This window comes from Cyphomyrmex costatus, unplaced genomic scaffold (genome assembly GCF_001594065.2).
Source record: "Cyphomyrmex costatus isolate MS0001 unplaced genomic scaffold, Ccosl1.0 scaffold130, whole genome shotgun sequence".
Classification (NCBI taxonomy): domain Eukaryota; kingdom Metazoa; phylum Arthropoda; class Insecta; order Hymenoptera; family Formicidae; genus Cyphomyrmex; species Cyphomyrmex costatus.
This window is the reverse complement of record NW_017275283.1, coordinates 522,138-537,626: the sequence shown is the minus strand read 5'-3', so window position 1 is coordinate 537,626 and position 15,489 is coordinate 522,138. Positions and strand designations below refer to the sequence as shown.

Here is a 15,489-nt window from a genome sequence, read left to right as displayed (position 1 = left end):
GAAAAAAAGCCTATTGAGAATGCTCTGAATGCAACTCTAATCGTAGATTAGAAAAGTATATATTCGTACCTTCAGAAGAGGTATCGCGTTCAAAATCGCTGCGTGTCGTACGCGCTGTTTAGTGATTAATTTAAAAAGGCAAAGCAGCAAGGTCTTGTGGGAGAGAACACTCATAAACTAACCGCAGCGGACCAATTCATGAAGGCACAAATGTGCTTTTTACCTGAACGATCAGCACCTTCGCTAATGAATAATTAATAGTTGACACGGTCAGACAGCGATGCGAATGACTTTATCCGCCCTGTTGGATCGCATGTCCGCAAGAAGTTGAAGTTTCTTGTACCGGAGATACCTCGGTACGTGCGGCTAAGCTTCCTATTATTTCGCAGTGCCGCGTGGATAATGATCACCTTCACGTTTTATCAATTTCCACTTTCGCGACATGATAATTTTATGTGGATCGTAATGATGACATGAAATGTAATTTTCTTCGTATGCATGTTTCACGAGATATCACGTCTTGTAATTCGCCTCGTCAAAGCAATAATTTGCCCGGAACCCAATAACGCAAACAGCGAATCGATTGCTATTATCTAATTTTTTTATTGTATTGCCGACAATTCTAATGTCTATTAAGCATCTTATTGATTCACAAACTTCCGTTTTTATTGTATACGATTGTAATCATGGTATCGGCAATCATCGCGTTAACGACATAGTTGAATTTTCTACTAGCTTCTTTAGTCACAACATTCTTTTTCAAGTTGAACTGTTTTATTAAGATGTTATTAAGATAATTGAATAACAGGGAGGATACGCTATGTAAGACGTCGCGAATCTTAATGTGATATCGTCAATCTTGTTTCATACTATTGTCGCTAGAGGTGAAAGTTGCAAGAAGAGGGAAAGGCTCTCATAAAAAAATAGTTCTTTAAATATGCACACTTTCTACACAATTCGAGATGCATCTTTACGATCCACGAGCGTCCCGCCGGATGCAAGGATATTTATGCGGTCATGTATACGTTCCATGAGATAGACAAGATTAATTGTTTCGGCCGATATATTCTGTATTTATAGACAATATTCAGGTCAACTATGGCTACTATCGAAACGTCGTGATCTATGCTGCGGTTTGTCGTCTTAGTTTCACTTAAATTGCTTCGCGCGTCGTTGCATCCCCACGCAAAGATGTAACATTGTCTAACAAGTATACAAAATGCAAATCGTAGTTATTATATTTTCGAAAGAGATTCTTTTATTCGGGAATCGAATGTACCTAAATTATATATATATATATATATATATATATATATATACGTGTCCAGATAAATAAAATTATATTCCTAGGAGCATTCAAATTAACTAAATTAAATCATAATTATACAAAAAATAAAAACAACAGCAAAATGTAAATATTATTTTTTTAGAATCCTTCTAGTTTTCAATACACTAGGCTATTTCATTTTTGCTAATCCTCGAACACTTGTGACGATCTTTTATCAGAGATAAACATTTTTAGGTCTTTTTTAAATGCTTTATTCCATTTATACAAAGTAGATAAGTTTATAGTACAAAGTACAATTAAATGGGGATACTTCCTAAAAATAAATCAAAAGTGCAAAATAAACTTTTCTGTCCGAGGCTTTGTTTCCTGAAGAAAAATCAAATTTGAAAAAAAAGGGCGCGGAGTGCGCCTGCATTTAATAAAATTATGGTTTGTGGAAAGACATTGTAGATGTTATCATATTTACATAATATTTACATGATTTTATGCGTGGCAGGATTAAAGAAAATATGACACATAGTCAAATTTTATTTACTTTTTTAAGAGAGAAATTGTTCGCAACACAAAGGCTTGAACGAAAAAAGTTTATTCTGCACTTCCTCGATTATGTACCTTTCTTATTTGTAAAAGATTCCTTTCTTATTCAATTGCTCTGTAGGTTTATCTCCATTTTGTATAAACTAATATTGTCTAAATAGAGTGAAACTTTCAAAGAAGGCTGAAACAATTTACTTTTAATAAAGAGGTTATCACAAGTATTTGAGAGTAAGTTAGCTTGCAACTAGAAGATTCTTTCTTTCTCGATCGAGGAATACAAAAGTTGCCGAAACGCCCCCCGATATATTAAAAACCTGGGAAATTTATTGAAAAATAATATGACTTACATTGTTGTGTTTCTTTTATTAATTTTATATACACAGTTATTGGATTATAGTTTATATTTGAACTCTTCATGTTTATCTAACAAATTACATTACAAATACAAAATAAAATTTATGTTATTTATTAGAGTTCGATAGGACAAACTAGCAGATGTTTTCCAGCTTGGATTACAGTTATGATATACTTTCAATTCTTTTATTCTTAACTATTTCATCTTTTTATTAAACTACATAAATTTATACCTTTTTCTTCCTATTTCTATTTCTATGTGTAATCGCCAATGCCTATTTTTTAGTACAATTTTTAATTTCTCATTATGCATTAATTCTTACAATAATTATAAACACTTTAGATAATTTATAGATATATATACGCTTAATTACAAGATGAAAGACGGTAATTATCAAATTTGCACTGTTGATTTTATCAAGAATATTATGTTATTTGCACAACACATACAGAAAATGTTCGTTACGTAAAACGGAAATACGCTGTGCAATTTTCCTATAAAAACAGAAGTATATAATTAAGGAACGGAAAGGACGGAGCATTGCTTACATTCTATTCATTTTTACCCTCTCTGATGCTTTCAATATGTAATTATAACGTTAAGGAAGCAAAGTCCAGAAAATAGCGAAACATATAGTTTCATATGCAGTGCAATTCTGTGTGAAACAGATAAGCGTGTTACGATAATATTAAATTGTGTTATCATTAATCGTATGGGAAGGATCTCACGGGAACAATTCAATGCAGTTGTCTTACCTTGCTTTAATACATTAGTTATTAGAACGCTCGTCATTTGTTCATCTCTTAGCTTGTACCAACGTTTTTCAATTCGTTCTGGATTATATCACTTGTTTTCAATTTACGGCACATTAAATAACGAATAAAAACAAATGTGTCGAGGTCATCATTAAGTACACTTTAATGCTCGCACATAGGCTTTTTTTTAACCAAAAACCGCTAACATGACATTCAGATATAAGAAATAAAATTTTAGATTTTATTTTATTATTTTTTAAATGTAACTTTATTGCAATAATCGCTTTGGTTAAAACAGAAACAAGCACAATATATAATAATTTAGGCAATTTTTACAATTTCTAAAATATTTTTTACTTTGCACTTTATTTGCTTTTACTTATTTCTTTCTTTCTTTTCACTTCTTTTTACTTTATGTTATTGTGGCACACTTGGAGATTCTTTGCGGTTTCCGTAACATCAGTTGAAAAACTTTAGATTACATGGTTAATTTTTGTTTAACTTTTTAATTTCTCTACAATTTGATGTTGTTTGTATACATTATATACAGAGTTTTTAATTATATTTTTTATATTTAATTTTTTTTATATCTAATTATGTATATTAGAATGTATTACTGTATAAAATCCATTAATTTTTCTTATTCAAAACATAAAACGAGTGTTCAATTCTTCAGAGTACCTTATATTCAACATTATAAACTACATTGTTACCCCGTTATAACTTTCTTTCCGTTATAAATTTCTGGTCCTTTTTCTACCTTATCTTTTTGTGTTCTGTTCGGATGTTGACTTGAAATTCCGTATCTCCAGTACGGAATTTTGCAAGCCATCGACAACAGGTGCGAACGTTTATCTTCACCAAGTGTTTCTATAATGTCCGATAAATGCTTTTTTATTGCATCTGTTACGTTATGGCCAAGTTAGAAACAGCGGCTGAGAGCAATCAAGAATTAAAGGTGTATTAGATGTATAGTCCCTGCAAGAAGTGATTAGAATTGGAAATTTATATTTTTTGTATAAAAATGAATAAATATATGTATAATATATAATATAAAACAACTTACAGCATAGACTTTCAATTGACCTAAAGACGTTCAAAAGACGTCTTTATATTCTTTGAACATCCTAAGACATTCCTAAGATATTTCTCGAATAAAATGTGCTGTTGATATATTTTATAGTTTAAATAAAAATATTTTCGCTTTTTCCCTTTCTCTCTCTCTCTCTTCTTAATTAGCTTATAAAATATGTCTATTTTTGAAACTATTTTTAATTTAATTCATTACCAAGCTTTTTGTGTTACTTTCAAATATAATAAAAAAAATTTGTAATTCCTTCTTCTTTGTTAAAAATACGTGTAATATATCCTTAAATGATCATTAAAGTCGCTTGATCAAGTACTTGCTTTAAAATAAAATCGATTTTGCTCCTTTAGTCTCGGCAACAAAACTATCGCGAGTAATTGAGATAAGTGGTTGACCGCGTAGTAGTTACTTCCGTCTATTTCTTGATAGGTCTTCCTAGTTCCTATCAAGAGGAATCTCAGACTGCCGATCGATTTCGATGTGCCGATCGCCGACGACGCGCTCGGCCGTCGATGTCAATGAACCTTTTTACCTTCGATTGAAAGGCGCAAGGTGCCATCGAGGCACGAGAAGGAGAAGTAAGCAGTGTGCGAGAGCTGAAGAGGTGAACAGAGCGCAATCGTAATTTCATACCCGTCACGTTCACGATTGGTCAAACGGCTCGATACTGGCCTCGAGAATGTCAACCGCTCACAAGTACCGTTTACCTCGACGGATTGACTGTAGAAGTTTTTTTACCCGGTATGGATCACCGCGTTTGCTGATCCACCCTTTCGCGAGAAGGAGAGAGCGCTGACAATCAGATCACCTGTCTAGTCGAGGGCAGGGTCACGGATGCAGCTTCTTGATTATCTTGAAAGTTTAATCTGCTCGCTCGAGTACATGTTAAGGAATTTTTCCTGAGCCTGAACAACGTTTCCTCTATTTTTCAATTCTATTCACTAATATTCTACTTTAATTTTTAACCGAAAATGATATGTAAAATATTGTGTAGTAATTTTTTTAACTTAACAAATATTTGTCCAATATACCAAAATAGTTTTGGTAGTGAATACTATGAATTATTATGAATTATTATGAAATACTATGAATTACTGTATAAATATTTACTAGAATTTTATTAGTATACGTATACAACACTTCTTAAATTTTTACTATATTAAAAAAATATAGAATATTTTTTAATTTTTAATGACATTTTTATATTTGCAAATAAGTACGAAACATCATTTTTCACAAAAAGACAGATAAAAACATTAAATTTTAAACTAATAAGAGAATCGTGTTCAAATTTTACACAGATACGTAATAATATAACAATTTATGTAATGTTTATATTTTTGGTAACGTTTTAAGATGTATTATATACATCTTTAAAAACTTTTTTATAATTTTCATATAAGTTCTTTAAATTTATAAAAACATAAAATTTATGGAGTAAAATTTCCTCGTCGTAAAAATATGCAAATTTTAGGAGAATAATCACTTGCGAGAAAGAACATTCACATTACGTATAAAAGTAATTTGTTGAGGAAATGAAGCTATTTATGATATAGCAGAGCAATCACGAGAAGATTACAGTAAATTTTCGTTACCTCGACACAAAGAGCTATTTCACGTATCTTTAGCATCGTGAGAATTTAGTTCGAAATGAGGAACCCTCCTCATTTGAATAGGGCCGAGGTGCGAATCAACGATACCGTAAAGTACCATTTCAGTGTACCGTTTGAGTACGAAATTATTTCATCTGCGACTGGATCAAGTGCACGAGAGCTTTCTCACGCGAACATGGCAGGGCTAATTACGTCCTAATGATGATATAATTATATATATTTTTTACGCGACGGAATGAGGAAGTGATCATTGCAATTTAATATTTTTCTTCATCTGCTGCAACAATTACTTGTGCGGTCCTCTGTTCAACTCTTTTATTTTTTTATACGCCGACACGGCCAGTCTTAAAACGTAATTCTGAACAGCCGCGTTAATATATATCACAAAAAAGTTCATCAACCTTATTCGCGAGTATCATATACCGCGAGTTCCTCGAGCATGGCGAATATTCCTTATACGACCGTAGGTCTAATAGTCTTCACTTCAGTGGTTTACCGTTTTAATATTCGCGTAAAGTACGAGCATGCATTATATTTAGGTTTATCGCCCTCAGGTATGAAATCTGCAATATAATCGAGCATAAAGCTTGATTTCCTGTAACATCCTATTATCAAAATCTCGAAGGTGGAAAATTCTAACTTGAAATTTAATTCTTATTAATTAAAAATGTTATATTATACATATAATAATTAATATAAATATTTATTTAAAAAAATATATATTTTAAAACAAGAAAGACAGAGAGAATAAAAAATATATTTTAAGATAAATATTCTATTCTTTCCTTCTAGAAAATGTTGATGGATTACACGGAAAAGTTAACATTAACTTTCGTTCACTTTCAGGAGTATTGGCCATACAGAACGATAAAACGTCCTCTCGAATGTCTCGGGAAAATGTCGTCTTGAGTGCTAGCGCTTACACCGGTCCCGAAAAAACATCCAGTAGGAGTCAACCAGACGAGTCCTGGACTTTTCAAAGAACCGTCCCGGCGCTTCAGCTGGAAAGCTCGAAAAACTTTAACGATTACGACAGGGAAGAGACCAGGATTGTATTCAAAGATACGAATCATGACGAATCTATCAACGAACTAACGCCGTCAAAACACGTGGCCCATATCGACGGTAATAACATCGAGGCGAAGGCCGGCGAGTACTACCAGTAAGCTTCATTCCGTTCCTATGAATACCGATGAAAAGGGCGAATTGCACGCGCAAAGGACGAAGTTCTGTATAAACGTAAATTGGTTCTCTAGCTGCATTAATAGTACAGCTATATAGCATAACATCCTGCTGTGAGCATTAGATGTCGGCATTCATTAAAGTTTTAATTACGTGAATCAATCAGAGTTTCAATTATCTCGATCTGTGCTTCTACTCTGAATACGATTTAAAATAAGGAACTAAATATTATACTCACAATAATCAGCGTAAATTGCGCGATTAGTTCATTTTAATTCTTAAGTATTCAATGCAAATCATCTAAAATAATTCATTATTGCAAGTAGTATAGTGCCTACCACCAGCGAATCGATGTCGGGGGAAGGACAAGGGGCTCCGCTGAGAGTCAATCTCCTGTCGGAGCCCCATCAGCTGGTTGGCGCGGCGAGACAACGAGCACAGCATTTGCCAGCGGATCAGCAGCGGCGAGGTCGTCAAGAGACCTCGAGGACCTATAGCGCGCCGCCGCCGATCTTGCAGACCGCCGCACCAGGTAGACAAGCAAATCCCGATATACAGGACATTATCACCGGTATCGTTAAGTTGCTCAATGGCAATGTAAATGTAGCCGCGAATACCGTGAGGCCACTGCGGCCGATACAAGCCACGAGGTAAGTCAAAGAAATGGTAATTTTCCTATACACAGAAAAGACGATTTTGCTAAAGTATATCTCAAAATTTAGAGAAACACAGATTTAAAAATAATTTTGTCGGATCATATTAAAATTGGTAATTATGTAAGTCGCTCAAACTGATAGAAAGTCAAAGCTTTTTGCAGCATTGCTCATTATCAGCTTGAAAATTCGTATTCGTAATTATTTTAATGGTCCAACAAAATTATTTTCAGATCTCTAACCAGTTAAATTTTTAGGTATCTTAACAAGATTATTTTTTTCATTTATTGTACTTTACACGATATTTTGAGAATTCAATTAATTTCCTTTAACATGATTTCCTTTAACGGATATTAAAAGACTGTGTGTATGCATATAGAAAGGAGTGTCTTGGTATTTAAAAAATATTAATATATCCTAATATAAATTTTTTTGACGCAGAAGAAACGCAAAAATTCGCATTAATTATTATTTAAAAGGAGATGCAAACATGACAAGTATGTATGTACGTCTCATTATTGATAATGACATCGAATTTGCAGGATCAATAACAGAGGACCACCTAGAATATCGGATGTGCCACCATTACCGTCAGATTTTGACACTCCTGGCATGAATCCACCGCCACCGCCGTCGTCACATCCTTATCCATTTGAAAAGCCCCCTGCACCTGACAGACCGTTGTTGCCACCAGAGAGACCCATTAGGCCCTTTATCAGCGGAGTGCCATTACCAGAGCAAGTCGTGCCGCCTTGGAATTGGGAATCTTCTTATAGTACGTCGTACAACCGTAAATAATTACGCGTGCTTAATTAATTACTTAATTTGCATGGGTGCTTTAACATAACAGAACGTCGATATATGCAAAACAAAATAATTTTTCCGGGTAATTTTAATAAAATGAGACTTATTTGATCGTAATTATAAAATAATCTTTATTTTATCAAAATTAGACGGAAAAAATTAATTTATTTTTCTTTAAAGATGGGAACAGACGACCGCCACCTTACCCTTTGCCACCATTGAATTCCTCCTTCCACCGCGACAAAAACCTTTCAACGACGGAGAACTCGCAGTATGATTTAAAACCGGAATCCGAAACGCCTCAGGAGAGCTCCACGATAAAGAAAGATGCCAGTCATCAAGAAACACTTATCGAAGACGACGATACTAAGAATCACGCGAGTAATTCTAGCAATGGCAAAGATCGAGTCGAAACCACGGTGGCGGCCGATGATTCAGCTATTCAGAATACAACGAAGAAACACGAAACCGAAGAATCTACAAAGAAACCTATTATTCATAAATATCATACACCGTCGAAAGAAAACAAAATCAATAATGAGACATTGATCCTTGGTCTTGCTACGGATGTCACTTCGACCCACACGACACCACATCTGGAGCCTTCGGTAGCGTCTTCGAACGCTGAGATCAAAGTTACGAAATCTTCGAGAAACGAAGAAAAAATGCCCGCGACATCCAAAGGAGAAAAATCGACCGAAAAAGTTACCTCGACCACCTCGAAGACTTTTTCGACCAGCACCTTAAATATCGAGACCAGTTCGTCGGTCCAAGTGATCGAATCTATGTCGACAAGAGTCGTTCTTCGACCAACCGCGACTATCGTGAAATCAAGTGCTGATACTAAGTTCGGTATGAGTTTGGAACCTAGTAGCACATTAGATATCGAATACATAGAAACGACATCTAGCATCTCAACGCCGACCGACGGTCTCCCTACGACTTACTCGAAGAACTTGGCCACGACGGAGAAAAATATTCATCCTACGACTTCCATATTCACGAAAAATACGGGCAAGTAAAAGATTATATTAGAGACATATATGCTACGTAAATATTAGATGTTATTAAGAAAGTTCTGAATTATCCTTCAGATTTAGATACAAGTTTTACATATAAATTTATTTAGAAATAACGATAATTATTTCTTAAAATCGTTATGTTCAAAAACTATTCACTATCAATTTGTTAATTATCGTATTCTCGATACTATTTTAGGGGCATTAAGATATCGTATTTAATACAGTCTGTATATAGTTCTGCTTCTGCATTAATTATGGTCTGTTTCACTCAATAAAACATTTCTTGCAAGGATAACAATTTGAAACTTGAACAAATTAAGGTAGATTATCAGGAGATCTTCGCATCTAGAGAGCTCGAATGATTATATCGAGATCGAATTCAGCAATTTGCGAAACGGTATTGGATGATTGTTGAACATGAATAGATATGCACATGTATAAATCAAAGGGTGATTTAAAACTTTCTTTACAATCTATCATTATTATATTATTTTTATTTATAACAGTATTTTATGCTGTATTATAATAGCACTATTATGCTTATATGGTATATGCATATTATATAACCCTTAATTATATGAATTATTTATTATAAATTAATAAATAATTTATGAGATATATAATCAAAATATAGAATCCACTGAACGATATCGTCCACGACCTGGAATTGTTCTGGACGATACTTTGGATTATACTGGGGCGCAAGGATTACCAAGTCAAAGGCCTTATGCACCCTCGAGACATCCATCCTTCGGTGATGTCTTTGACGTAACAGTTTCTGCTATTCAAGGACCCGGAGGAAGTTCTGGTAATTTTTACATATTTGCCTATTCCACGCTTTCCAATTTTCCGAATTCAGAATAATGTTAATAATTATTTTAATTATCATGGAATATGAAAAACATTTACAGAAATAAAAATACATAATAATGTATAAAAATATTAAATAAATATTATATAAAACATGTATAATACAAAATGTAAATATAAATATGTAAATATATTAAACATATGATATATAAAATTATAAACAGAATTCTGTGTTACAATTTGATATAAATTACGGATCGTTTAAAGTAGGATTTATGTTACTTTTTTACATGCGCTACATTTAATTACCTTCATTTATCAATTTTTGCATAGTGTAAATTTATATGCAAAAAATATCTTCTTTCAATATATGCGCAGTTTAAACATAGATTTTTCACAAATAAAAACAATTAGAATTTTTTTAAGTGATTAAATTTCATTAACTATAATCATTTCTTACTTTAGGGGAAAGCGTTAGAGTATCTCTAAATTCAGGCGGAGGTGGCGGTGGTGACGTCATATTAACTTCTGCAATAGGCGGAGAAGGTTTCGTGAGTATTGACGGTAAAAGAACATATATAAATTTATTCGATACCACAGAACGGACGCCCACACCTACTCATGTACAACCACAACCACCTAGAACGCAACCGCCATCCATCATCGGTACTGGGTATGTCACGATTTTATAGAAAGCCTTTCTGAGAATGTTATTTATATTAGTAAAAAAAAATTTTTTTTTAAGACTTTTCCTTCTGCCAAACACGTCATACGATTTAGTAGTAATTTTATTTTCTGTACCTGTGGAAAAAGGTTCACAATGATGATAAGACGGTTAACTTGATCAAGGATAGAAATATGTCACATAAATGGTTTCTGTTTCTCTAATCCAGTCTTGCTATTCCACAACCGGACTCTCCTGTTGCCACTTCCCGTCCGAATGTATCAAATCGGAGACAGCCACCGTATCGAAGACCAACGCAGCCACCTGTCAGAATAGATACTTGTATCGTGGGTGACACAAGTACGTGCGACGCAAGTCAACACGAAGCTTGCGCGACGGTTCAAGGAGTATCAGCTTGTCACTGCAAGCCAGGATATGCGAGATTGCAGCATTCGCTGCCATGCAAAAGTTAGTAAACGTTTACAAATCATAAAATGCATGTTATGATTCACAGTTTGCATCTCGTATTTCTCTTTTAGAAATCGTCAGTATTGTCGTGTCAATTAGAGTTGACAAATTTTATGACAAGAAAATCGTATGGGATCGAGGACTGGCTGATAAGGATTCGGAATCTTATCAAACCCTTGCTTATGAGGCCAATAGAGCTGTAAGTATTGCACATAAAACATAATAATTAAATTTTATATAATAATTTTATTTATTTAATTATATTGTAATACTTAATTGTTATTTAAAATCTAAATAAGACATTTAAATAACTTGAACTTTTTCTATAAATTCTATATTTTAGCTAATTAAATAGTTTATTGACTTGTTTTATATACATTATATAAATATTAAATGATTTTAATTAAATCTATACCTGATCATAAAGTAAAATAAAATATTTATGAAGTCCCCTTTAAAAAGATCTCCATCAATTATTTATAACAACTCAATGAAAAAAAAAAAAATATATATATATATACGTTAAATTAGTTAGAATATATATGTAGATAGAACATAATTTATTGTGAGAGAAAAAATATATTTAACCATCTCTCTTTTTCTATTTATTAAATAAACGTAATTACCTGATTTATATTTATTGCGTATATAATGTTTTACAGGTTGAATCTGCTATGTCTATGACACCATTTTCGGATGAATATATGGGATCACTGATAAACAATGTATATCAAGGAGATGTGAGTCAAGGACAAGGCGGAGTTTTCGTAAATGCAACCTTGAAATTAACTTACGAACCGAGAACAATTAGGCCAAGCTTAGCCGGTGAGCTTCAAAGACATCTGCTAGGTGTTATTCATAGAAGGAATAACAACATCGGAAATAGTGCCTTGTACGTAGATAGCCCACCGGGGTCCATATCAAACTTGCAAGGTAAGATCATTAATTATAATTAGTAGCTATAACTGATGCGACGTTCTAAACTGCGAAATAGGATATGATCATAAAAGTTATGAATTTATAATGCATTCGATTTATATAGATTTGGACGAATGCGCTTCGTCGGAGTTGAACGATTGCCATTCATCTGCCAGCTGCGCTAACACTTTTGGCAGTTTTACGTGCACTTGCAATCCAGGATTGAAGGATTCTCATAAAAACGATCCCAATGAATCTGGCAGGACATGCTTGTCGTGTCCCTCGACCTACTGCAACAACCGCGGTACTTGCTCCTATCAAGGAGATCAGATGCAATGCACGTAAGTAAACGCGATTGTACAAGTTCTTGTAAAAGAACAGTGCACTAAAACTTTTTTCCTAATTTTTAGATGTACCGGCAATTATTACGGCGCACAATGCGAGGTCGACGGTGAAGTCCTGGGCGTCGCTATAGGCGCATCGGTGGCTGCATTAATAATCATAATTCTGACTTTAGTCTGTCTCGTTATGTGGAGGTAATTATCCTGAAAAAATTGTTTCCAATATGATCGCCACATTCAGCAGAACATTTATCTTGCAATTGTTAAAAGTTTCCTTCGCTGAGATAAAACTCTATTCCTTTAGATCTAAAAGTGTAATCCAATCAGTGGAAAGAAAGTTTTCAACAGTTGTAAGATATACATTCTGTTGAAAATAAATAAATAATTATTATTACTGTGTATGTACATTAATACGTGAATTCAAACATTGCAGTCGTAAGTGGTCTCGCGAACAAAAGTCTGCGGGTTCTCCGGTGTATGGTTACATCCAAGGTGGAATACCTGGTACTCTCCCAGGTAAAATCAATTAGCAGATAAATTTAAACTTGAACTTTTGCTAGTGGATATATATTTAAAGACATAAATAATTTATAGGGACTTTAGCGAGGGTTGGCTCTGTAGGCACTTTGGCGTCCGTCAAACAAGGACCGCCGACGAATTTGCCACCTTACATGTGGGCGCATTTTGGGGAACATATGGCTACTGCGAATCTCTATGCGGTATGCATCAGTTTCTTCTATTAATGTTTAATAATTAATAAATACCAGAGATGTAATAAGAATTTTATTAATGGAGAAAATATCGCACAATTGATGCTGAAATCGAGAAAGCAAATAAATAAAAGTAATGAAAATTTTAATATGCTCATTAATAAATAGATAACACAAAATATGAACTTTATTAGATAAAACATATATGATTGTTATGTTATTTTACAAGATATTAATTCTTAAAGTTACAAGTTGATTTTTACGATTTTCATACAATAAATTATATAACGATTAAGGTGACTTTTCTTATTGAATCGCTTTAGTTTCACTAGTTAGCAATAAGGAATTCATTAAAATTTTTTTTACTGGAAGACTGAACCCATGGGTCCTACACGACCAAGCTCAGCGATGTTTGGTTATCCACCCATAAGCATTCACGGAACATTGCCTCCAGTCCCATTACCGCGACTTCAGGCCCCATTACGGCCGAGACAAAGACCCCAACCAGATCCGGATAGCTCAGATTCCGAGCCGCAAGATAAGGACAGAGCTGACCTAATTCCTCAAAGCAGTGGTTTTCACGTGCCGAGGCCAAAATCGAGATCTTCATTAGCGGTGAGTATCCATTATACTTCGTTTAGCATGTATCATCATAATACTCGACAACGAGATAAATCGAAATAAATTGTACGTGTGTGTGAAGAGAATTTATTTCCATTATTTTTATTTCTAAATTGAATATTTCATGTAGAAAATCAAGGATTGGTTTTTAAATTTATCTCTCTGAAATTTAATAACGTGTTTTAATTAAATTTAACAATATCAAATAGAGCGAATATGTAATAATTGTAAGTAAATGAAAAATTTATGTTGAGATACAGCACAGATTTAAATAAAAATTTTATATAAATATAAAAGGTCTTTTTAATCTCTTCATGTTAATTGAAATTTAATAACAGATAAAAATAAAAAAAATTTAGTAATTATAAAATCAATTTCCGATATCCAAAGAGACTCAATAATACTGAAAAAGTAATTTTTAACTAGTTCGCTTTAAATCGCCATATCTTTTTGTAAATGCCATGTTCTGATCCTTTACCGATTTTCTCTTTTAATTTCTAAAATAATTTAAACTGTTCGATTTTGTCTTAATTCGATCCGTTTATATTAATATTTAATTACTATGACTGCAGAGTCTAACAGACTTTTAGTTATATATCGATGAATTGGCTTATATTTCAGAATCAAAGTGGTATCTATAACGACGTGGAGTACGACCAGGGTGATATTCATCATTTATCGAAGAATAACATTCCGATGTCTACGTACAGACCGTATTACAGAACGTGAAATTTGTAGTGCGAGTGGTGTAAGCGTACGTGTCAAGGGACTGCACTAAATAACCCATCGCGAATTTATCGTCTAAAGTGCTCAATAAATAGTGCATTAGGACACGGTGTGGTGCTGCTGCTGCTGGTGTAAAGTAATCCCACGGTAGAAGCTGCAACTCGTTTCAGAGTCGTCTGAGCAAACGAACCGAACATAGGAAGATTTGCACAGTTTGTGGAGTGGAAGTGAGCCTATTCGTAATCTTGCTCGCTATAAAGTCGTGTTCTTGTAGTCACGCGATATCGTATTTGCGATATAGATCGATTATCTATAATAATGAGTGTAACAAGCAGATATTTATTATTCAAAGTTTCGTTATTTGAGTTAATATTTTGTAAAATTAAAGTTCATTCTTATATTAGATATACTTTTAAAGAGAGACACATATGCGACGATTGCACATATTTGACTATTTTTAACTAACTTGTTATTACTGTTAGCTCAATACTCCAAGTAAAAATAATTTATACGAGTAAATATATTGACTGTTTATGACTAGTTGTAATTGTTAAGCAGTAACTAACTGTTGCATTATAAATATTAAACAATTTAGTAGAGAAAAATTTAATTTTTATGTTAAGTCATTTTAAGAATTTAAGAGATATAGTATTAATATGATTACAATTAATTTATTGAAATCTTTTTAAAAAAAGTTTCTGAAATCTAAGGGCAGTAAATAATTATTATTTTCTTACGCATCATGAGATATTAGATATCTACTTTAATTCATTAAGTATTCAATGTAATTATATACTGTAATTATATTTTTTAGATTCAATACAAATGTCATTAAAATTTAATTTTGTTTTTACTTTGTTTTTCTAACTTGTTAATATAATAGTATAAGGCTAAAAAATTAATAAAACATACAAAACTGAGAAATTAAGAGACAA

At 33.2% G+C, this 15,489-nt stretch overlaps 1 protein-coding gene across 1 annotated transcript; it reads left to right on the top strand.

Annotated features, from left to right (window-relative positions):
* Positions 1 to 6,495: 6,495 nt before the first annotated feature.
* Positions 6,496 to 14,881, top strand: pwn (calcium-binding EGF-like domain-containing protein pawn). The gene is given in 16 exon segments (XM_018550824.1): positions 6,496 to 6,797; positions 7,144 to 7,467; positions 8,013 to 8,245; positions 8,455 to 9,292; positions 9,944 to 10,104; positions 10,572 to 10,779; positions 11,000 to 11,238; positions 11,310 to 11,437; positions 11,901 to 12,171; positions 12,281 to 12,497; positions 12,567 to 12,692; positions 12,931 to 13,013; positions 13,092 to 13,226; positions 13,544 to 13,592; positions 13,639 to 13,822; positions 14,450 to 14,881. Coding segments are annotated over 16 exon segments (3,582 nt in total). The 5' UTR covers positions 6,496 to 6,519; the 3' UTR covers positions 14,558 to 14,881.
* Positions 14,882 to 15,489: the final 608 nt, after the last annotated feature.